A 20,920-nucleotide genomic window follows, 5' to 3' on the forward strand; every position below is an offset into this window, starting at 1 on the left:
GATCCTGCTGGGCATTTAGGTAGATGGGAACATGGGCGGGCAGGCGGTGGGGGGCAGGCCCCAGAAACACTCTCCCAGACACATCCACCAGGGCTCCCAGTTCTTTAATCTGGGGGACAGATCTCCCCTAAAACACACATCTCCACCACACTGGGAAAAGTCCCAGCAGTCAGAGCTACCTCCTCCTTCCCCAGCTTCTCCCCACCGTTCAAGCTGGAGCCAGGGAAGAGGTGATTTTTGCCCTTGGTCACAGCCCACAGCACCCCTTGCCTGCCCTCTGCCCTGTGACTCAGACACCAGAGTTCAGAGCCAGCCTTCAAGAGTATCCTCCCAGGTCAGCATTCCAAGGCTAGGGAGACCCTCACCCCACCCCTCACCTTCAGTCAGGTGAGAGGCCATCCTACCGGAAGGGCCCTTGGAGAACTTCAGGTTTCAATGCCCCATTTTACAGATGGGGAATCCGAGGCAGAGGAGAGTGATTTGCCCAAGGTCACACAGTAAGTTGGTGCCAAGTTGGGATTTAGAGTAAAGCTTCCCAGATCCTTGTAAAGGACTGTGCTCAATTTCTAACCTTATTGTAGAAACCAGGGGAACAAAATAGATATCATATATATATAATACCTATAGGTATAACATCTTTAAGAAATAAAGATATACATCACTAGGTGTAGGTTTCCAGAGCATTCTAGACTCACCAGCCTTGGGTCTCCCCCTCCCCTTGCTCACCAACCAGCCCTCTTACCTAAAGGGTTCCACCAGGGCTTGCATCTTCTTGGATAGCCCCAAAATGCTGCTTAGCAATTCCTGGGTCCACCTGCTAGAACAGGTGGCCTTTGTAGGCCTTTGGTAATAGATCACTCTGGATCCCTGTAGTCTTGATTCCTTTTGGCATTACAGAACCACAAAGAAGTCTGTTCTGTCAGTTAACAGTCCAGAATCACTGAGATTCTGAATACTTGGGCAAACTGGAACCAGCAAATCTCAGACATCTAGAATCACCATTTCTTCCTTGACTGATAATTCTAGACCCACAGAATTCTGATTTCTTTGGGCATTTGAGAATGACACTTAAACACACACACACACACACATACACACACACACATACACACATACAGTGGATCATTCAGAAGCAATGATTATCCCTTCATTTGGATGTTCTGCAGTCAGTGGTTTGAAGACATCTAATATTGAAACTCCCAATCTATAACTTTAAGCCTTCTGGACTCACAGACTCTCCATTATTTTGAGCACTCTAGAAACAACTATTTAACTTCTAGAGTAGTTGACTCTCTAGGTCAAACCTAGTTGAAAATCACCAGTGCTTGCCTCTGTGGTTAATCTAGACTCACAGAATCTCAACTCTTGGGATTTCTGGAGCCACAGGTCTTTTTCTTGACTTGCAGTCCAGACCTTTGGTCCTTGTCTTTTATCACTCAAGATAGTCTTGAACACTTGGGGCATTCCATAGCCTTTCCTCTTTAGGTGCTCTAGAACACATGATTTGGTTTAGTATAGAAACAACAGCCTCTTGAATCTCAGATCAGTTCAGACCTACAATCTCTTGATCCCTCTTGGTGTTTGAGAACTGTCAACTTCCTCCCCCAGAGGTGGTCAATACCACTGATTCCCGACCCTGTTCACCAACCCGGGACCAGCCATACAGAGAAATCTAGAACCACTAGTCCTTGCCTCTGGGGTGGTCCAAAATTCTAGATTCCTCAGCTCTGTTGAGACTCAGGAATTAGGTTCATAAAGAAATCTCAGGAGGGAGCATGGAACACAGAGGGCTGAAGCTCTGGTATGTCCACAAGGCATGGCAGGGTCTGCCCAGATAATTTACTCAGCAGGCTTGTCGGCCTTGGGGAAACATCTGCCCCCATCCCAGGAGAGGGCACGATCTCTCCATCTCGCTGCTTCTGGGAAGGGGGCACAAATGTGGGAACACCAGCTTGCATCATGGGGGCAGGGTCACTGCTAGGGTTGGTGTGAGAACTCGGGGGCTGGCAGCCCTGTCTTCTGCCTGTGTCCCGTCCCCATTCTCGGCCTCCTCTTCCTCATCTTCCTCCTGGCAGCAGCTCAGAGCAAGTTCATTCTCATAACAAAATGCAGCCAGAGAGCCAGGGAAGGTAGACTTCGGGCTGTGAGAAGCTCGCTCTGCCCGTTCATCCAGTTCCTTGGCGCTGCAGACAGGCGTCCCTGGAACCTCATAAGTGCGATGGAAGTGGCGATAGTCAACCTCGTACTGGGAGCCACGCTGGAAGAGGACTGGCTCAAAACGATGGCCCCAGAGCAGCTCACCAGGGAGGTAGGACGAGCGACATTGTGTGGTCATGGCCGTGGCCTCAACCATGCCCTCAAGAATGACCACAAGCTCGAAGTTGGCCCGGGCCAACTCAGCACGTCCTAGCTCATACAGGGGACTGGCAGAGTCAATCTCATGCACGATGGTGATGGGAGACACAAGAAAGATGCGATCAGTGCCACCATCAAAGCCCACGTCCACATCCTGGTGGTCCAGCGGGATGTACTCACCCTCTGGGGTCACGCGGGGCTGCAGCAAAAGGCAAGAGGGCAAAGTAGGAAAACAGAGAGATGGGCAGAGGCAGAGACAGCACGAGAAAGGAAGGGAGAGGCAGAGAAAGAAGAGAGCAGAGACCGGCGGGCGTGGGAACATGGGCACAGAGAGAGAAGGAGACAGAGGCCCAGAGAGAGGGGGAGACAGAGGCCCAGGGTGGGGAGGGCAGAGACCCAGAGATAGAGAGGGACAATGAGAGACGGAATTTGGGGATGGAAACCAAGGAGGGGAGGAGGGAGGGAGAGAGGGAAATGGACCCAATGACATAACCATAGCAGCACAGAAATCAGCAAGACATAAAGTGAAAGAGACAATGGAAGATGAGGGTGATATTCAGCAACCAACAGTTGGAGAAGGAAGAAAGGGAGAGAAAAATGGCTTTCAATATATGGCTAGGGAAGACAAACCAAGTTGGCAAGACGGGGCATTGAGACAAGCTCAATACAACCACCCTTAACTCCACCATTGCCTCAGGCTAGCCCCTGGGCTATCTTCTGCACCCCCTCCCCAGCCCAACCACATCCATCCCATTGTGGGGGTTAGGGGGTGAACATCCAGTCCCCAGGCCTACAGGTACTTGCCATCTCACCCCACCTACGTACTGGCTCCATTTCCAGCTCCCAAGCCCCACCTCACTGCCTCACAGACTTCTGGGCAAAGACAACGTCCAGCCCCCAGATTCAGGAGTTCCATAGGTGCCTCTTCCAAGACCTAGGCCTTTCTGTGCCACGGTGTCCGCTGGGAATTGTAAACCTGTGTCCTCAAGGGGTCATAAAGACCCCATCCCACCAACAAAATTACATCGCCTCAACCCACCCCATCCGGGCGCTTTCCCTGCCCCAGAGGCATCTGGGATTGATAATTCAGAGGCTGTGCCGGTCTCGTGTGGATGGCACAGGTCCACATATCCCACAGCCCCTTGGAGGATCTATCCTCAAGTCACAGGAATCTCATGTTTTAAGATCCTTGGACCATAATTGTCCAGGGCGTCAGGAAGAGCTGCTCACAGACCTCTCCTTGAGTTTCCACCTCCTATAAACGCTCAGGGAACCGACCTCAGTCCACAAGGGCAACCAGCTCCAAGAGGGTGCTGGGAATGGTAGTCCAGGCCCCCTTCAAGCCTGCCACAGGCCTCACTCTCAGGACTACAACTCCCACAGTGCCCCAGGACTCGCAGCCCCAGCCCGCGAAGGGCCCCTCCCTCCAGGGGGCGTGGCCAGGGGCAGCCACACACCTGCAGCAGCTGCGCGCGCACGTGGGCCTCGACGAGGTGGCTGCGGCGCAGGTTGCCCACGCGCCACATGAGGCAGAGGCGGCCGTCGCGCAGCGCCACCACGGCGTTCTCGCTGAAGACGAGCGTCTCGTTGCGCTTCTTGGGCTTGGCCATCTTGGCCATGACGGCGCCCACGACGAAGGCGTCGAGCATGCAGCCGGCGATGCACTGCAGCACGACGGCGGCCACGGCGGCCGGGCACTCCTCGGTGACGCTGCGCACGCCGTAGCCGATGGACGTCTGCGTCTCCAGCGCGAAGAGGAAGGCGGCCAGAAAGCTGGCCACTTGTGAGAAGCAGGGCGCGGGTGGCGGTGACGCAGCCATGTCGCCGTGCAGCGAGGCGATGAGCCAGAAGGCCAGGCCGAAGAGCAGCCAGGAGGCGAGGAAGGAGCAGGAGAAGAGCAGGCACATCCAGCGCCAGCGCACGTCCACGCACGTGGTGAACAGGTCGCTCAGGTAGCGGGCGCCCTGGCCGCCCAGGTTCACGAAGCGCACGTTGCAGTGCCCGTCCTTCTTGACGAAGCGCCCGCGGCGCCGACCCGACAGTGAAGGCGCAGGCGCGGGCGCCCACCCATTGCGGCACAGCCCCGGCCTGGCCTCCTCCTCGTCGCCTGTCTGGCCGTCCTCTGACTCCAGGGCGCCGCTCAGGCGGCGCAGGGACCTGGCCAGGCTCATTGGGTGGGGGGACCACCCTCCACCTGGCCTAGTGGGGGGGGGACCACCCTCCACCTGGCCTAGTGGGGGGCGGCCGCTCGGCGGGGGATCCTGCTGGGGAGGGGGAACAAGAATCAGGCAGGATCGTCAGGGATGCCAGAAATGGAGGACCCAGGCACGCTCTCTGGGTCTTCCTGGCCTCACTTGGTAAACTTGGGGAACACTGTCCACCGTGCATGTCGTTAGAGTGGAGGTACTCGGAGAGTGAAAACAGAAATTGACTGTATGGGTAACAATACTATAGCACTATAGCCAGCCCCCCAACAATAATTCTACTATAGCAGAGATTTACACAGTGACTTGCACCGTTCTGAGCACTTTACATGTGTATACTTTTTTGAGCCTCAGCAATCTGTGAGACAAGCATTATTTATCCACATTTTATAGATAAGGAAACCAAGGTGCAGAAAGGTTAAGTAGCCGGCCCAAGGTCACTGCTAAGTAAGCTAGGATTTGAACTCGGAGGTCTAGCGCCAGCCTCTGTGCGCATAACTGCCGAGTTGTGAATTTGCTGCTGTGACCTGAGCATCACAGCCCGGAGAAATGAGGCTGGGCTCTGGGTCAGTACCCTTCAGAAAAAGGCTGGGAAAGCACAACAAAAGGGGAAAGTAGATAGATAGGACTTCACCAACATTTGAAACTTTTATGCTATCCAGAAAGTGAAATGACACCCCACAGGATGGAATAGTTCCATATCATCTATCTGATAAAAGATTTGTGTCTAAAATAATAATAAAGACCAACGGCCCAATTCAAAAATGGGCAAAGGATCTGATTAGACATTTCTCTAACGAAGATATACAAATGGCCAGTAAGTACCTGAAAAGAGGCTCAACATCGTAAGCCACCAGGGAAATGCTAATCAAAACCATCATGAGATACCACTTCACACCCACAGGGAAGGCCATAACCATAAGGGTAACAAGTGGTGAGGATGTGGAAAATGACACCCTCACACCATGGTGGTGGAAATGTTAAATGGTGCACACGCTTTGGAAGAGTCTGGCAGCTCCTCAAAAAATTAAACAGAGAGTTACCATATGATCCAGCAATTCCACTCCCAGGTATATACATACCCAAGGAAAACAAAAACGTGCATACTGGAACTTGTACCCCAATGTTCAGAGTGGGGTTTATTCATAACCACTGAAAGGTGGAAACAACCCAAATGTCCATCGTGATCTGTCCATCCAATGAAAACTATTTGGCAATAAAAAGAGATGCAGTACTGATGCCTGCTACAACACGGATGACCCTTGAAAACATACTAAGTGACAGAAGCCAGTCACAAAGTGCCCATGTTGTATGATTCCATTTATACACAATGTCAAGAATAGGCCAATCTATCAATTCAGAAAGTAAATTAATGATTGCTTAGAACTAGGGCAATGATCTTTTTTTGGGGGGGGGTTGATAGCTAAAGGGTATGGGGTTTCTTATTGGTGTTCTGAAGTTGGTTGTGGTGATGGTTGCACAAACTTGAGTATACAACGTGAATATACACACTAACAGGTGAATTGTATGGGACATGAATCCTATCTCAGCAAAGCCTTAGTCTCCTCAACAGTGAAATGGGGGAATAAAGTCCAAAGGGGCCAGGCAGGTCCTCCCAGTCATACAGACCTGGGGCCCCTGGGCGGTCGAGACCGTCACCCCATTTCATTTCACAGGCCGGGAGCCCTGGCCAGGCCCACTCGGTGCCAGGGGTGGAGCTGAGGGGTGCTGGTTGGCGTTGAGCCTCTTGGACCCTGGACTCTGCCTCCTGAATCCTCGTGGCCGGCCTCGGGCGCTGAGCCAGGCGTGCCTGTGCCCGTTTCAGCGCAGCCAGGGTCCTAGCCCCCAGGGTGCCCAGTCCCCGCGCCCCAGCCCACCCAGCTCCCAGGCTGCCCGACGGGAGGGAACAGGATCCAGCCTCCCCCGCCCCCCACCTGACCCACGAGAGCAGCTTAATGTTCCATATAAAGGAGCCACGGGGCTTAAGGTTGGTCAACTTCGAGTCAAAGTCGCCGTCTAATCTGGGGCCAGAGGCCCCGCCCCAAGGCCAGCCTTGTCCAACCTTCCCCCTCCCCCCCAAATCCCACACTTTGCCCCCCCTCCCCACCAATGGGGTCTGGCAGGTTGGGAAACAGAGATGGACAGAAAAGGAGTGTGGGGGCAGACTGCAGAGAGAAAGACAAGGGACACACCACAGAGGGAGACAGTACCGAGACTGGGCAGGAAGAGTCTATTGAGGGCCCTGGGAATGAGGGAAGGTCAGGACCCGGGGGGGACAGGGACCCAAGAGAAGGAACAGCCCCAGAGGGGAGGGAGAGACCCAGAGAGAAATGGAGATCAAGTCTTAAATGGCAAGGGCCAAGGAGCTGGCACTGTGCAGACAGCCGAGGTGCAACACAGGCTCCGGAGAGGGCAGGTGGGCTGGGGGGTGACAGTTGGAGGCACTGAAGCTAGAGGATGAGATTCTGGTGAGAATCCGTGATGAAGGGTGAGGCAGCCAGGCTTTCCCTGGGGGAGGTGGGGGGCAGGGGAATGTTGGAGCAGAGGTGGCCCCGGCCAGAAACAAGCAGTGGGAGGATGTGGGGGGCAGCGGGGGTGGCTGTCAGGCCCCCGCGCATTTGCACCTACCTGGTGGGGCGGCCCACCCCCATGGCCTCCGCAGCCTCCGTCCCTGGGCGCCCAGGGGCTGTGGGTCCGTCTGCGGCCCCCGGGGCCCTGCGCTGGGCACCGACCTCTGAGCCCACAGGCGGATCAAAGGCCTGGATGGAGGGGGGCCAGGGGGCGGGGCCAGCTCCCAGCCGCAGCGGGGAGCCAGGAGGCTGGCCAGGCAGGGCACTGGGCTGCGGCCCAGGTAGACAGAGGCGGCGGCGGGGACAGGCATGGGGGGGGCGGGCAGGGAAGCAGACCCGGGCCGGACGCAGAGACACAGGCGGGTAGAGAAAGACGAGGGGACAGTGAGAAATGATTAGAGGATGTTGAAGGGGTGCTCAAGAGCTGGGGACATAGGGTGGGGCCCTACTTCAGAGACCCAGAGTGAATTCCAGAGGGGTTGGGGGGAGGCAGAAGGGGACAGCACCAGGGGTTGAGGGTGGGACAGAACGTGCAGGGCCCTTCAGTGGCCTCTCCCGGATTCCTGCCATCGGCTCACCCACAGGGGAGTCACCCAGACTTCAAGCCTCATTCTGGTCCTTTATTGCCTCCCAGGGGCCCCGACCCACCCCCTACAGCACCCACCTTGGGCTTAGGGAAGGGATGGAGGAGGGGCACCTCACCGGGAAATCCTGGCCAAATCCAGCTGGGAGGAAGTCAAAGAGCAGGTCAAAGAGGAACCCACACCCCACCCTGGTTCAGCCATTGAGAAGCAGTGACGGTCCCCAGGGGTCCTTGGGCAGAGAGGTCAAAGGGCCACCAGTCAGGTGTCACAGCTGACAAAACCACCACTACAACACAGGCCACCCCCAGGCTACCGAAACAGGACAAGTCCCAGGCAGCTGCGGGTCCCTGGGGCCGAATTATGTGGTTTTGGGGAGCCAGGCATCAAACCAGGTCCTCCGGTTGCAGGGGCCACTGGACCAAACCAAATCCTTTGGGAGACAAAAATGAGCCTAGCAGAGCCCATTGTGGCAGCCGAGTGGCCAAACCAAGTCTTTGTGGCCGAGGGGAGCAGCCAGCGGAGCTGAAGGACTCCATCCTGCGGGAAGGAGGGTCAAGCCAGCGTCCCCAGCGTGTCTCAGACGCTGATGGTGCGGAAGACAGTGAAGCCGGACAGGGCGGTGCTGACCAGCACCCCGGGGCACTGCGGGTGCCAGTGCAGCTCCTTCAGGTCCGTCTCGCCCTGGTGCACGAACAGCAGCTGCTGGGGGAGGCCCGCCAGCCCGGGGTCAGCCTCCGCCTCCCTGTCGCCAGCCTCGGGGTCCCGCTCCACTGCCAGGTCCCACTGCGTGATCTGGTTGTCTGCGCCGGAGGCTGCGAAGACCCCGCTGTCCTGGGGGTGCCACTCGACGGAGGTGATGGGGGCCACGTGCTGCTTGAAGGTGGCCACTGGGGAGCCGGACTGCGAGGAAGGGACAGTCGGGGACTCAGAATGCTTCGGCCTCACCCCATGGTGACCCAGGCAGAGCCCCCCACCCCTCTCCAGCCTCCTCCAACCAGGACCCTTTAAGCCCCCCGCAAGCCCAATTGCTTCGAAAATGACGGAGGACAACGTTCAGGCTTCCTGCCCCAGGAAGGGGTGGTTTCACCTGCAAGGGAGCCCCTCCCAGCTCCAGGGAACACACACTCCCAACCCCCATTCCTCCCAGGGGCTGCCCTGGTTTCCTTTCTCATCAGAGGAAGAGGTGGGTTTTTCGAGCACTTTTATGAAAAACTTAAAGAGGGCAGAACCACAGCAACCAGAAGCTCCTCGGGCGGCCGAACCGAAGAACTACACAGAGCACTTCCACTAAAGCACAGAGCACTGCTGGGAACTGAAGTTTCTGCTCTTGGAGAAGCAGCTCCAAAGTTCCAGTGGTCAGTCAACCCGGCCACATGACCCAACCATCCACCTGCCCTCTCTGGGCCTCCAGAATAGAATCCATCTTTAGCATTGATTTTCTAAAGCCCATTACATTAGAAGACAAAACAAGGGTTAAAACATGATGGCCCCGGAAGCTATAGAAGTTACAGGCTCCATCAGAGGGATGGCCAAAGCTGGACTTTCCCCTGCCCCAGGCCCCTTTCAGCTCTACCACATCCCCTTGGAGCTCAGCTGTGGGGTGACCTTGGCTCCTGCACTTTCTGTGCCTCAGCCTCCTCTCCTGCCATGAGTGAGCTCTATTCTAGAAAACCCACTAAAACATAAAAAACACTACAACTCCCTGAAGCCCTCGAGGCTGTGGGCAGATGGGCGCTGTCGTCTCTGCTGGCCCCAACCTTCTTCCATCCCTTGTCAACGACTCACCCGGCAGACTGACACCCTGCCCCTCGCCAGGCCTCAGTTTCCCCATCTGTACCATGAAGGGGCTGGGCTCCAATCCTAAGGATCTCCCTAATTCTGGTTTGATAAAATCATTAAAGGAGGGAAAAACCTGAGAAGCCTGGGGGCTTCTTTGCTCCAGGGGCTGCTGGGAGCACTGGTTTCTCGGGCCCCCAAATATCCTGCTGGAGAAATACCTTAAACAACCGCAGGTCCCAGACTTTGAGGACTCCGTCATCCCCGCCGCTGAGCAGGAAGGGCTCCCGGCGGCTCCAGCTGATGACGTTGACATCCCCGTCATGGGCGGCAGTTGTGGTAAGCTGGCAGGCCTTGCTGGGGGGTGCCCGGATGTCCCAGATGCGAACAGAGGCATCGGCCGAGCAGGAGGCGAACACCTGGGTGCGGCGAGACAGAGTGACCCAGATGTACCCACCCCTCCCCAAAGACCAGACAGAACCAGGGGTGATCCCCTTTCTCTCTCGGTGCCCATCTCCTGAGGACCTGGTCTGCAAGCTGCATCTCTATCTGGCTCCCAGACCCCTCCTCCCCAGAATGCAGAATTCCAGGTCCCCAGATCCCCCCAACATCAACCCAGGAATCTAGGCCCCTACCCTTCTCTCAGGCCCCAACCCTGGCTCAGAACCCAGGTCCCCAGCCCCCTCCTCCCAAAGGACCCAGGAGCCCGCGCCCTCACTGTGTCCTCAGTCGGTGACCACTGCAGGTCCTCCACGGAGCGCGAGTGACCCACGAATGGCCGCTGATCCACGTGCCAGGAGCCGCTGTCCATGGGTGTCCAGAGGTGGATGTTCTTCTGACAGTCACCAGTCAGCAGGCGACCTGGGGAGGGGAGTCGGGAAACGACCTCACCCCCCTCCCCGGAGTCTAACTGTCCACCCTGGCTGTGGACACTGTTCTCTCCCACCTCCCGGAGCCACGTGCCCAGCCCAGGGACTCACCAGGCACACGGGGGGACCAGTCGAGCGCGAAGCCCTCGCCCATGTGGCCGGCAAAGGTGAACATGGGCTTCACACGGGCCTGCTCGTCCCGGAGGAAGGTTGCCAGGGCCTGGGGGTCATCCACCACCTGCAGCAGCCGCCGCAGCGCAAAAACCTCCACCTGGCCCTTCTCTGACCAGACCCCGACCACGGGCTCCTCACCAAGCCAGGTCACCTGTGGGGGTGACGAGAGGCTCAGGGTGGAGACTGCGGTTCCCAGCATCCCTGAGGGCCAGGACTGTGGTTCCTTAGCTCATCCAGGCCTGGGGCTTGGTGGGGAAGGAATCAGCACCCGCAAGACCAGCTTGGCAACTGGGGTAACAACCCATTCTGGGGGATAGGAGTAGTGGGAGTGGCAGGGGCTGGGTGGGTCAGGAACGAAGCCCCCAAACTCCTGGGAGTTGAGGCTATGATTTCCCAGCAGCCCTCAGGAGACTCCAACTCTCAGTAACCATCTAAATGGGAGAGGGTCCTGGGGCTCAGCCCTGGGATTTCTTTGCCTTTGTAGGAGATCCCTTGCCAGCCTCAAGGTTCCCAGCATCCCCCAGGCCTAACTTCGCTCCTACACTCCACTTGTATTAAGGCAACCGTTCAAACTTAACTTGACCAGAACCAAATTCCTGATTGCCAACTACAACCTACCCCTCCGCCATCTTCCCCACCTCAGGCCCAAAGCTTAGGACCCATTCTTGTCTTGTTTCTTACTCCTCGTACCCAACATGCACCCTGGCTACCCTCAAACTGCACCACTTCCCTCACTGCTCATCACCTCTACAGTCGTCACCACACTAATACTGGTATCTTCTCTCCCCCAAATTACAGCAACGGTCTCCTCACAGGATTCTATCCATTTGCTCTTGCCTCCCTGCAATCGATTCTCAACACAACGGCCAGAGAACCTTTTAAACCACATGTCAGATTCCATCTCTTCCCTGTTCTAAACCCTCTCGTGGCACCCAATTTCTCCTAAATATAAGCTTAAGTCCTTACAATGGCCCACTAGACCCTAAAACCTGTCTCCTCTGTTGTACTCCCTCCCCCAAATCTTAACTCTTGCCCCCATTCCATTCTGCTCCAAGCACACTGGCCTTCTCAGCTTCCCTTGAAGCTCCTCAAACATGCTCACTCAGGGCCTTTGCTCTTGGTTGCCCCTTACCTCTTCCCGCAGATATCCTTCACTCACTCCCTCACTTCCTGTGGTTCTAGTTTCAAATAGCACATTATCAGTGAATTCTTCACCACCTGAGGAAGACACTACTCCCCTTACCCAGCTTTACTTTTCTTTTTTTTTTGCCCCCACAGCACTTCGCACCTTTTGGATACTATTCCTTTACTTAGTTTTCTGTTGTCGTTCCCTCCCTTCAACTAGCGTGTAAATTTTACAGGGCCAAAGACCTTTTGCTCACTGTTGAATCTCCAGGGTCTAGAAAAGTACCAGAGACACAGTAGTAATAATTCAACAGAAATACACATCACAAGCTATGAACCAGGTACTGATCTAACCACTGCTCATGTATCATTCTATTTCATTCTCACATCAAACTGATCAGAGAATGCTGGAACTCGGAAGCAATGCAGTATCCCAAAAGCCTAGAACAGCTCCTGAGTGATAATATAACCAGAAACACATTCATTACACTACAACCAGATGCTGTTCTAAGCACTGCACATTACTTCATTTCATCCTCACATCAGCCCCAGCAGGTAAATTCTGTAACCGTTGCCACCTTACCAAAATAGAAAGTGAAAAACGTAAAAAGTCACACCACAGGCTAAAAGAGCAACTAGCCTTACAGCATTATAATGCCTAGAATATATATAAAAAAATAACTATGTGCCAGGTACTTTTCTGAACACTGAGGGGCATGAGGTGTGGGACAAGTACAGACATGGGAGAACACGCGCCAGAGAACACAGAACAGGCTTGTGGGACTGTCTGTACCCGGACTCGGTTGACCCCCCCATAGTGGGGCACCATGGCCAGCTCCAGCTGTGGCTTCCTTTCTTCTTCCTCTTCTTCATCATCTTCCTCCTCCTCTTCATCGCTGCCCTCTGAGGGTGGGGGCCTCGTCCCATGCAGATTGTGCATCCGAAGTACCATAAGTCTGGAAAAAAGTGTGGGGTTAAAGCACTGGGCCCCAGGGTCCTGAGGATGGAGGGAAGTTGGAAACTCAGACTCCTGTGTCGGAGGGAGGCATGATGTGGGAGCCCTGACTTCTAGGTCCAGAGGAAGGAGGGGAACAGAGGCCCAGACTCCTGGATCTTGAGGAAGGAAGAGTCTGGGGACTTGGGTTCCTGGTTCTGAAAAAGCCTCAGGCCTCACCTACCTGTTGCTCTGGGCGCTCTCTGCCTGGGTCCCAGCACACAGGTAGAGTGTAAGAGGAAGTTCTGTCCGGTTGTCTCCCAGGTGATCCCGGACTATGTCGAAGCTAAGACAGGGGGCGCCTGGGGATGGAAGGAGGGGATAGAGAATTAGGATGGGACGGTTGTACCTCAGCCCTCAAGGGCCCGAAGGGAGCTCAGCCCCCACCGCCCTCAGGGAACAGCCCTCTCGAGACTGACAGCTTGTCTCTTAGACCTCAGCCTTCTCCTCCAGAGAGCCTCTGAAGTTAAGGGCCCAGAAACAGCCTCTCGGACGCAGAATTTCGGATCCTCCTCCCCAAGACCCAGGAGTCCGGGCCCCCAGCCCCACCGGTCTGTGCTCGATGGTACAGCACGTAGGCTTCCTCGTCCATGACCAGCTCTTCCCCCTCGCGCAGCGGCGGTCCCCGACCGGGCAGGTAAACCTGCGCCGGGCCCTCCGACCCTCCGTTGCCTGACTCGGCCTCCATGGGTTCCCCGGTTTCACACGTGCGCCGCCGACCCTTGCGAGCCGCCATCTTCCAGCCCTCTGATTGCGGGCGCGAGTTAAGAACGTCACTTCCGGTCTGTGCTTTCCAGCCTCTGATCTCCACCCTGCTGTTCGGTTACCTTGGAAACCTCCCTGTTTACCAATTAGAGAGGGCGGTGGGGGAAGGGGAAAGAGAAGGCGCACTAAGTAAGGCCTAGCGAAAGGCCTGCGGATACGAAGAAACTACATCTCCCGCGTGCCTTTGGGCCGTGCAGCAGTGGCAGGGCCTCTTGGGAGTTATAGTTCCACAGGAGTCCTGTTTTCCCAGCAACTAGAAGAGGTCCGAGCCCGGACTCCATCTCCCACCTTTGACTCCCAGGGCTTTCTTTCCACTTAATTAATTATTCATGTATGCAAATCTTTGCCCTTACTGGCGAGGAGTCTGTTCCCTGAGGACCCCTAAAGCCGGTTCTCCTTCCCTCCCTGTTACGATGGCTTTAATTTCCTTCAAAATGCGTTAGTGTAGACAGGATGATATTATGTGTTAGCCGGTCGAATGCACCCTCTACGGGCAGTCAGTTGCCTAACCAGGCGTTCCCACAGCAGCCAGGGTCAGCGAGCACTTAATCAGAAGTTCTGCCCTCCGGAGGCAGCTGTTGTAAATGCTTTGGCTCTCCGGATCGCCCACCCAGGACCCTAATTGGTACGATTCACATTGGTGAGATGAATGGTATGGAAGAGATGTGAACTGCTGGGATATATTAGATGCTCTCCTCGCTTACATGCATAGGGTATTAAGAATCTAGCAAGGCTTGTTGCCTGTAGCAGCAGAAATGGGTCCCTAGGCTTGATCCTGAAGTCTCTCACCTCCCTCTTGAGTTTCCCTCCACCCACCCCCTCCCCGCCTCTGTCCCTCTCTTCTTGGGGTCTCTTCCCACCATCTGCTTTGTCTTTGCCCACCCCCCTCCAAACCTACCTCCTAAATCTCTCTCTGACCCCTCTTCCTCTATGCAACTTTTTTCAGTGTCTGTTTTCTCCAGAGAATTTGAGGGGGGCCAGGAGACAGATATGGATCTCACGCTCAGATAGAGGAGGCATAAAAAGATGGTTTATTCCAAACACTGCAATGTGGAACAGGAGCGTGGGGAGGGAGGTGCGGACTTCCAGACCCTCCCCTCCACCACTCGGCCCCAGACCCGGCTGGGGAGCCGGGAAGAGGAGGCTTGGGAGGGTCTGGCGGGGGCATCACTGAAGGGACACGAATAAGGGTTGGATGTGGAAAGAATGTGGGTTGGGGACCCCTGGGCATGGTAGAGAGGTGCGGCTTGGCAGGTCGTTTGGCCTGAGGAAGGTTGGGGTATAGCGGGAGAGGGTTGGGATGTGAAGGGAGGAGGCGGGGCTTCCGTTGGAGGCGTGTTTTAAGTCAAAGTAGGGGAAAGCAACCGAGTTTGGGAAGGGAGGGGTGTCATGGTTTACGTCAAAGGTCACGGTCTGGTTGGGGCACAGTCTGGGGGTCGGGTCACAGTTCGGGGTCAGGGGTCACATTCTGGGGTCGGATGACCAACTGAGGGGTCGGAAGTCACAGTCTGGGGTCAGAGACTTTACGGGTGGCGGGGCCCAAGTCTGGGGTCACAGTTTGGCGAACGCGTCTCACAGTTTTGAGTCCCCATGGATGAAAGGTTAAAAACGGGCTTCCCCGGAGGCGTGGCTGGGGCCGGGGAGCTGCACAGTGATGTGGGGGCCACGGCCCCGGGCGTGGGGGTGGGGCGCGGACGGGGCGTGCCCCCTCCCCACTTCCCGCCCCATCTGGTGACGTTAAAAAGCCCTTGTCGGGTTTAAAAAATGTTCGGTGAGCGCCGAGACCTCGTCCCCCCACCCCAGCCCCTCGCTCTCAAACTGGGGGAGTTTGGGGGACCAAGTCCCCTCCGGCTCGCGGTTCCCCCCAAGCGAAGGGGGGCGTGGGGCGCTGCTCCAGGCGGGGTCCGACAGGCTCGGTTTCCTTCCTTGCCCGCCCACGCGGGTCTTGTCCACTGCGCGCGCCCCCTCGGGCCGTGGCCCGCGCTGACCGAGGGGGCGGCGGGGCCTCCCGGGCCGCGTCATACCTCCGACTCGAGGCTGGAGAAGTGCGCCGAGCCCCTGCGGGTGCCGAGGTCCCCGCCCCGGTGTCTCCGGTGGGACGCGGCGGGCAGCGGCGGCCCCCAGTGCGCGGCGTGGGGGCACCGGCGCGCGTGGCGGGAGGGCCCGGTGAGCCGGCGTGCGGGGGCGGCGCGGGGGCAAGAACTGAGGTCCTCGAGCGAGCGCGAGGTGGGCGCGGGCGGCGGGAGGTCCCAGACCCCCGCGGCGCGCCGGTGCCGGTTGGTTGTGGGGGCGCGGCGGCGGGCACGCGGTGGGAGGCCCGCGGGCGTGTGCGGGTGCGGCCTGGGGCACCCGCAGCGGGCCCGGCGCCGCGGCGGGCGTCCCGCGGCCCAGGGTGGGGGCGGCGGCGCCCACCAGCCGCCGTCCAGGCCGTCGTGCGAGCAGCTGATGATGGCGCGGCGGCGGCAGGCAGCTCTAGACTGGCGCAGTGGCGGCAGTGCCAGGCGGGCCGGGCCGCTGCGCGGGGGCAGGTAGTCCCAGCTGCCGGCGCGCCAGCCCCCGAGCTTGTCGACCGACCAGTAGCGGCCGGGCGGCGGCCCCAGGCGCTCGGCGTACGGGTAGGGGAAGTCGGCAAACCACCAGGGCTCCAGGCCGCCCAGCGACGCGCCGCCCAGGCTCTCCGAATCCTCCGAGTCCGACGGCGAGGGTTCGAGGTCGAGGTACGGGCAGGGGGGTGGCGCGGCGCGGCACGGTGGCGGCGCGGCCGGGGGGCCCTCCGCCCGCGCCCCCCGGCCCGCCGGCTGCCCCCGCGCCGGGCCCCAGCAGTGGCTGGCTCTCGGGATCGGAGCGCGGCCAGCGCGTCGGCGCCGGCGGGCTCTCGTCCTCGTAGGCCAGGCGGCAGAGCGGCGGCCCGGCGGCGGCGGCGGGCCGGGGGCGCGGGCGGCGACGGGAAGCCGGGGAAGGCCCCGGCGGGGGGCTCGGCGGGCTCCTTGTCGCGCACGATGGCGAAGTAGGACGGCGGCGGCTTCTGCGGGGGCTGCGCGGCCGGCGGGGGACAGCGGGCGGCCGGCCACGCCGCGGGGCGCCGCCCGCACCTCGCCCAGGCCCAGGCCCAGGCCCTGCGGATCGATGGGGCCGTAGTAGCGGTGGAAGCCGTCGGCCAGGCCGGCAGCCCCCGGCGGCCCCGGGCCCTTGGCGCGGCGCCAGCGGTCCACCGCGGCGCGCTCGCGGGGCACGAAGGGCGCGGGGCCCGGCGCGGGCCGCGGCGCGGGATACGCGGGGCTGGGCAGCGGCTGCGGCGGCGGCGGGGGCTTGGCGGGCGGCGGGGCGGCCTCGGCGCTGCAGCAGCTGTACATGCCCTGCGGGGGCCCGGGGAGAGGAGGGCAGGGTCAGTGCACCCGCGCGCCTCGGGCTGCGTCTCCCCCGGTGCTCGCGCTCGGCCTCCCCCTCGCCCAGTACCCTGGAGAAGGCCAGCAGGAAGTCCAGGCGGTGCGTGGGCCCCAGGCAGTGCCGCAGGCGCCAGTAGACCAGGTGCTCCCAGGCGAAGACCAGCAGGGAGAGGCCCATGGCCACCAGGAGCATGTAGAAGACGCCCGCCATGTTGTCGATGTCCAGCTTGCTGCTCATCACCTCTATCTTGTCGTTGTGGCAGATCCCGGAGAGCCACAGCCGCTCCAGCATCTCGATCTCGTCTGGGGGGCCAGTGGGGTGGGGGTAGGGGTGTCAGGTGGGATCACCTGCCACGGAAACCCTGCGAGGACCCTCCCCGCCCACATTGGTGTCCCAATCTCTCGCTGGGACCCTGGTCTCCACCCCCCACCCCCCCACCCCCGGCCCAGGTCGCGGATCCCTGCGCGCAGCCGCACCGTCCCCCAGGAACTGCAGCAGCGCCAGGTCGATGGGGCGCTTCCAGCGGGAGCCCTTGTGCAGGGCGATGCCGTAGCCTGTGGTGGCGAAGACCTTCCCCGAGCCGATGGTGACGAGCTTGCAGCCCTCGTCCTTGCGGGCCATGTAGTTGAGCACGGCCGCATCGTAGATGAAGGCGTCCAGCTTCCTGGGGGCAGGGGGCCACGGAGGTAGCGTCAGTCCACCCAGATGCCCTCCCCTTTGACCCCCAACTGCGCCGAATCCTAACTAGCCATCAGCTCCTGAGCAAGTCACCGCACCTCTTGGAGCCTCAGTTTCCACATCTGTGAAAATGGGATTCACAGCGATACCTCCCCTCCAGGGTTGGCCATCATGGTGGGATGTGCCTCGTGCATAGGAGGACCTGGAGGGTGTTAATTATTGGAGTAATTACTTGCTTAATCTTCACTGCAGTCCTTCAGAGAAGGGTCTGTTTATGCCTCCATTTAAGGAGGAGGGCTGAGGCTCAGAAAGGGGATGCATAAAGATGATAACGATAATTATCAATTATATTGTGCCAGACACATTACTACATAGTCGAGTGACTCAGGAAATAATATCTGTTTTTCAGATTGGGAGTCGGAGGCCCAGGAAACTGATCTGGACTGCCCTGGGTCCTTATGCCAAGCCATGCTTTCCACGGCTTGGCGGGAAGAGGGACAGGGATGTGGGATCTGGTCTCCAGCCCGGCACATCAAGGAACAGCTACTCTTCTTCAGGATTGCCACCCTTTTCATGAATTTCTGTGATTATCTGATTCCTCTCAGCCTCTCCCACTAGATTGTACGCCCCGGCCAGCCAGCCCCATTCTCAGCTCTGGCCCCAGCACACTCTGGCACCTAGGGGTGATCAATAAATATTTGCAGAGTAAATGAATGAGTGAATAAATGAATCTCATCATGGAACAATGTGGGACCATTCTCTGAAATCAGGTAAGTTTTTAATTGTCTGATGTTACAATGTCCAGGGTGTATTAATGAAGAAAACTAGTCTCAGAACCCTACAGAGTATAACTCCTTATTTAATTGTTTTAATTATATACACAGTGGGATGGAATTTTTATCATCTTAACTGCAGATACCAGAATAGCTCTTCAAAGGAGATACCTGTCTTTTTCTAGTCCCACACTGTCTAAAAGAACATTCTGCAATGCTGGAAATAGTCCCTCTCCCTGTGTCTAGCACGGCAACTACCAGCTCCTTGTGGCTATCGAGCACCCGGAATTTTATTTAATTTTAACTAATTGAAATTTAGATAGCATAGGACAGTGCAGATCGGGGACAAGCAAGAGAGATGAAGACCCGCAGCTGGATGCAGAGAAGGCAAAGGGTCTTCCAGACAGGAATACCTGGCCCCGCCTTTTGAGTTGTTTGTCCATCTGTGATGTAAATTCCGCTGTGTCCCCAAAGGGTCTGTAAAGCACCCCCTACACGCTCACAAAAGTGCCTTTGCGTGGCTAGCTTCTTGGAAATTAGAGTCAAGGGCAGAACTCCAAGTCTTAGTCCCCTGCACCCCAAATGGAGAGACAGAACAGTGAGAGGATTCCCCAAATTGAGCTGGTTTGGCTGAAGCAAAAACTTGGAGGTGAAACAAAGAAAGTAAAAACTCAGGGGAATTAGCAGAATCATTGGGAGGGCATTCTCCATCCTACAATCGGAGTTCAGGGTTTGAATTAATATTACATGGATCCTACCCAGCAGGGAGGGTCCCAGCTGACATCTGGAAACATACACACAGGCAAGAAAAATCCTACAACTGCCTGCGGGCACTTTTGTCTCCTGGGCAAACTGTAATTTCTGTCTAGAGTTCTCTGTTTAGGAAAATGACCTTGGGGGCAAAAAGTGAACTACTGCACATCTTTTAAGTGGGAAGGCTCTGAAGTAGCCTGGATCAGGCTGAAGAGGAGGGAGTGAGGGGCTGGGAACTAGGATGAGATGGAAAAAGCATCTTCAAGGGTCCTTGGGGGGCCTGGGGAGAGGCAGAGAAATCCAAGGAGCCAAGGCAGCTAAAAATCAGGGCTTTCAAGTGTGGGGAATGTTTGAGGGGCTTTCAAGAAAAGGGGAGGGGGTCTAATACTTTTAATCATTGTTTTGGGAGTCAATGCCTTCTATGACCTCACCCCCTACCCTGCATTGTTCCTAAATCTCCAGGGAAGCTCAGCCACGTCCTACAGTGTTTGGGTGTAGGTTTAAGAAAAATAAAAATTCTTCTGTCTGTGCTTTCCTGTTCATTCCCAGCCTAGTCACCAGAGGGACCCTGTTAACATTTGTGTCAGCTCCCCTCCCTGTTCAGGTTGCCCCCCTCTCCTGGCTCCCCACTTCACTCAGAGTGACAAGGCCTTATGGCATCCAACACCCCCTCACGCCTCCTTACCCCTCTGCCCTCATCTCCTCCTCACTCCCTCCCCTCCGGCCCCACTGGCCTTTGCACTGGTCCTGAGGCAATCCAGCACACTCCTGCCCCAGGGCCTTGGCACTGGCTCCTCCCTCTTTCCGGAACACTCTTCCCCCAGAGAGACGCCTGGCTGGTCCCCTCTCCTCCAAGTGTTTGCTCAAAAGATACCTTCCCCAGCACCCCAGATAATTCTGCACCCTGTACCCTACTTCCCAGCCCCCCCAAATTCATCCACCCTACTCTTATTTTGCCCCAAGCCCTTACCACCTTCTAATGCACTATAAGATATTTAGATCTATTCTATTTGGTGCCCGTGACCCCTGCACTGGAATTTTAAGTTTCGTGAGGGCAGGGACCTGCTCTGCTTGGTTCACTGCTGTGTCCGCAGAGTCTAGAACAGCACTTGGCACACAGTAGGCGCTCAGTAAAGAGTTGTTGAATGAATGAATTGTGCTGGCTCGAGGAAGGTGTTCTCTGGGCCAGGCGCTGCAGCAGAGAGGTAAGATGTCATTAATATGGAAAGAATGCCAAGAGGTTTCCTCCATGGAAAAAGCAAGATGAGAACACTGTGGACTTGTAGAAAACAATATATAAAGATGTGTGTGTATGCAGGCATGTTTTAACTGATCGGAAAGAAATAAAAAATAATGTTACATTTGGGAAAGGGGACTGGCTGATTCATTTTTGGCCCTCCTGTGTGGAAAAGAAATTTTACATCTTCCAGATCTGACTGGGAGGAAAGCTGTGTTTCCTTATTTCTTAAGTGCTGCGTTTCTTTTCTTTTCCTGTGAAACCTGCTTGCCCTCAGCTGTAGGGTAAGCCCATAATTGGCATGTGAGTCAACCAAAGCCCAGTGAGGCTGCCAAATTTCCCTCATACCACCCAGTTAGGACAGAATTTTCTAGTGCTGTCCACTGTGGTAACCACATGTGGCTGTCTGAATTTAAATTTTAATTAAAATTTTAAAAATTCAGTTATTCACTTGCATAAACCATATTTCACATGATCAATAGCTGGTGGCTACCGTATTGAACTGCAAAAGTCTAGAACATTCCGTCACTGCAGAAAGTTCCACTGGAGAATGCTGATCCACAAGGATGAATGTTCCAGGAGAGCAGGGACTTTGATTTGGTCATGGCTATACCTCTGTTAGCCAGCCCAGTGCCTGGCACAAGAAAACCTTCAAAAATATTTATCGAATGAGGAA

The 20,920-nt window shown here is 56.8% G+C and overlaps 3 protein-coding genes and 1 long non-coding RNA gene across 9 annotated transcripts in view; 1 reads left to right on the plus strand and 3 right to left on the minus strand.

Annotated features, from left to right (window-relative positions):
• Positions 1-87: 87 nt before the first annotated feature.
• Positions 88-7,443, minus strand: KCNJ14 (potassium inwardly rectifying channel subfamily J member 14). 6 transcript variants are annotated; one of them, XM_037819950.1, is made up of 4 exons: positions 7,188-7,443; positions 4,586-4,616; positions 3,813-4,554; positions 88-2,554 (listed from the first exon to the last, which is right to left on the minus strand). In XM_037819950.1, the coding sequence occupies exons 1-4, from the start codon at positions 7,438-7,440 to the stop codon at positions 1,958-1,960; spliced, it is 1,623 nt and encodes a 540-aa protein (XP_037675878.1). In that variant the 5' UTR covers positions 7,441-7,443; the 3' UTR covers positions 88-1,957. The 6 variants fall into 6 exon arrangements, with proteins under 6 accessions (XP_037675878.1, XP_037675877.1, XP_037675874.1 ...); XM_037819949.1 differs by having other exon boundaries at positions 3,813-4,549; positions 4,581-4,616; XM_037819946.1 differs by having other exon boundaries at positions 4,586-4,619.
• Positions 7,444-7,728: 285 nt separating this feature from the next.
• On the minus strand, positions 7,729-13,411 carry GRWD1 (glutamate rich WD repeat containing 1). The gene is made up of 7 exons (XM_037819951.1): positions 13,201-13,411; positions 12,836-12,953; positions 12,451-12,613; positions 10,470-10,683; positions 10,208-10,350; positions 9,711-9,908; positions 7,729-8,613 (listed from the first exon to the last, which is right to left on the minus strand). The coding sequence occupies exons 1-7, from the start codon at positions 13,385-13,387 to the stop codon at positions 8,290-8,292; spliced, it is 1,347 nt and encodes a 448-aa protein (XP_037675879.1). The 5' UTR covers positions 13,388-13,411; the 3' UTR covers positions 7,729-8,289.
• A 2,023-nt stretch (positions 13,412-15,434) lies between these two features.
• Positions 15,435-20,920, minus strand: part of GRIN2D (glutamate ionotropic receptor NMDA type subunit 2D) — a 33,124-nt gene continuing 27,638 nt past the window's right edge. Inside the window, 11 exon segments of the mRNA XM_037819942.1 lie at positions 15,435-15,697; positions 15,700-15,742; positions 15,744-15,863; positions 15,865-15,882; positions 15,884-15,919; positions 15,921-16,187; positions 16,189-16,339; positions 16,341-16,465; positions 16,467-16,772; positions 16,873-17,105; positions 17,280-17,467. Coding sequence (XP_037675870.1) covers positions 15,435-15,697; positions 15,700-15,742; positions 15,744-15,863; positions 15,865-15,882; positions 15,884-15,919; positions 15,921-16,187; positions 16,189-16,339; positions 16,341-16,465; positions 16,467-16,772; positions 16,873-17,105; positions 17,280-17,467 — 1,750 coding nt within the window.
• On the plus strand, positions 15,702-18,191 carry LOC119521561. The gene is made up of 2 exons (XR_005214377.1): positions 15,702-16,133; positions 17,891-18,191. It is a non-coding gene; the product is annotated as an uncharacterized LOC119521561 (long non-coding RNA).

Source organism: Choloepus didactylus, chromosome 27 (genome assembly GCF_015220235.1).
Source record: "Choloepus didactylus isolate mChoDid1 chromosome 27, mChoDid1.pri, whole genome shotgun sequence".
NCBI lineage: Eukaryota > Metazoa > Chordata > Mammalia > Pilosa > Megalonychidae > Choloepus > Choloepus didactylus.

What these genes read in the sequence shown, in the direction of transcription:
- GRWD1 (XM_037819951.1), bottom strand. Translation starts at nt 13,387, where the DNA reads ATGGCGGCTCGCAAGGGTCGGCGGCGCACGTGTGAAACCGGGGAACCC. An exon ending in GTACCATCGAGCACAGACCG is followed by an intron (nt 12,954 to 13,200) that starts GTGGGGCTGGGG and finishes TTCCATCCCCAG; the next exon opens with GCGCCCCCTGTCTTAGCTTC. An exon ending in GGGGGGTCAACCGAGTCCGG is followed by an intron (nt 10,684 to 12,450) that starts GTACAGACAGTC and finishes TCACCCCCACAG; the next exon opens with GTGACCTGGCTTGGTGAGGA.
- KCNJ14 (XM_037819946.1), bottom strand. Translation starts at nt 7,440, where the DNA reads ATGCCTGTCCCCGCCGCCGCCTCTGTCTACCTGGGCCGCAGCCCAGTG. An exon ending in GAGCGGCCGCCCCCCACTAG is followed by an intron (nt 4,555 to 4,585) that starts GCCAGGTGGAGG and finishes CCCCCCCACTAG; the next exon opens with GCCAGGTGGAGGGTGGTCCC. An exon ending in TGCGCGCGCAGCTGCTGCAG is followed by an intron (nt 2,555 to 3,812) that starts GTGTGTGGCTGC and finishes CTTTTGCTGCAG; the next exon opens with CCCCGCGTGACCCCAGAGGG.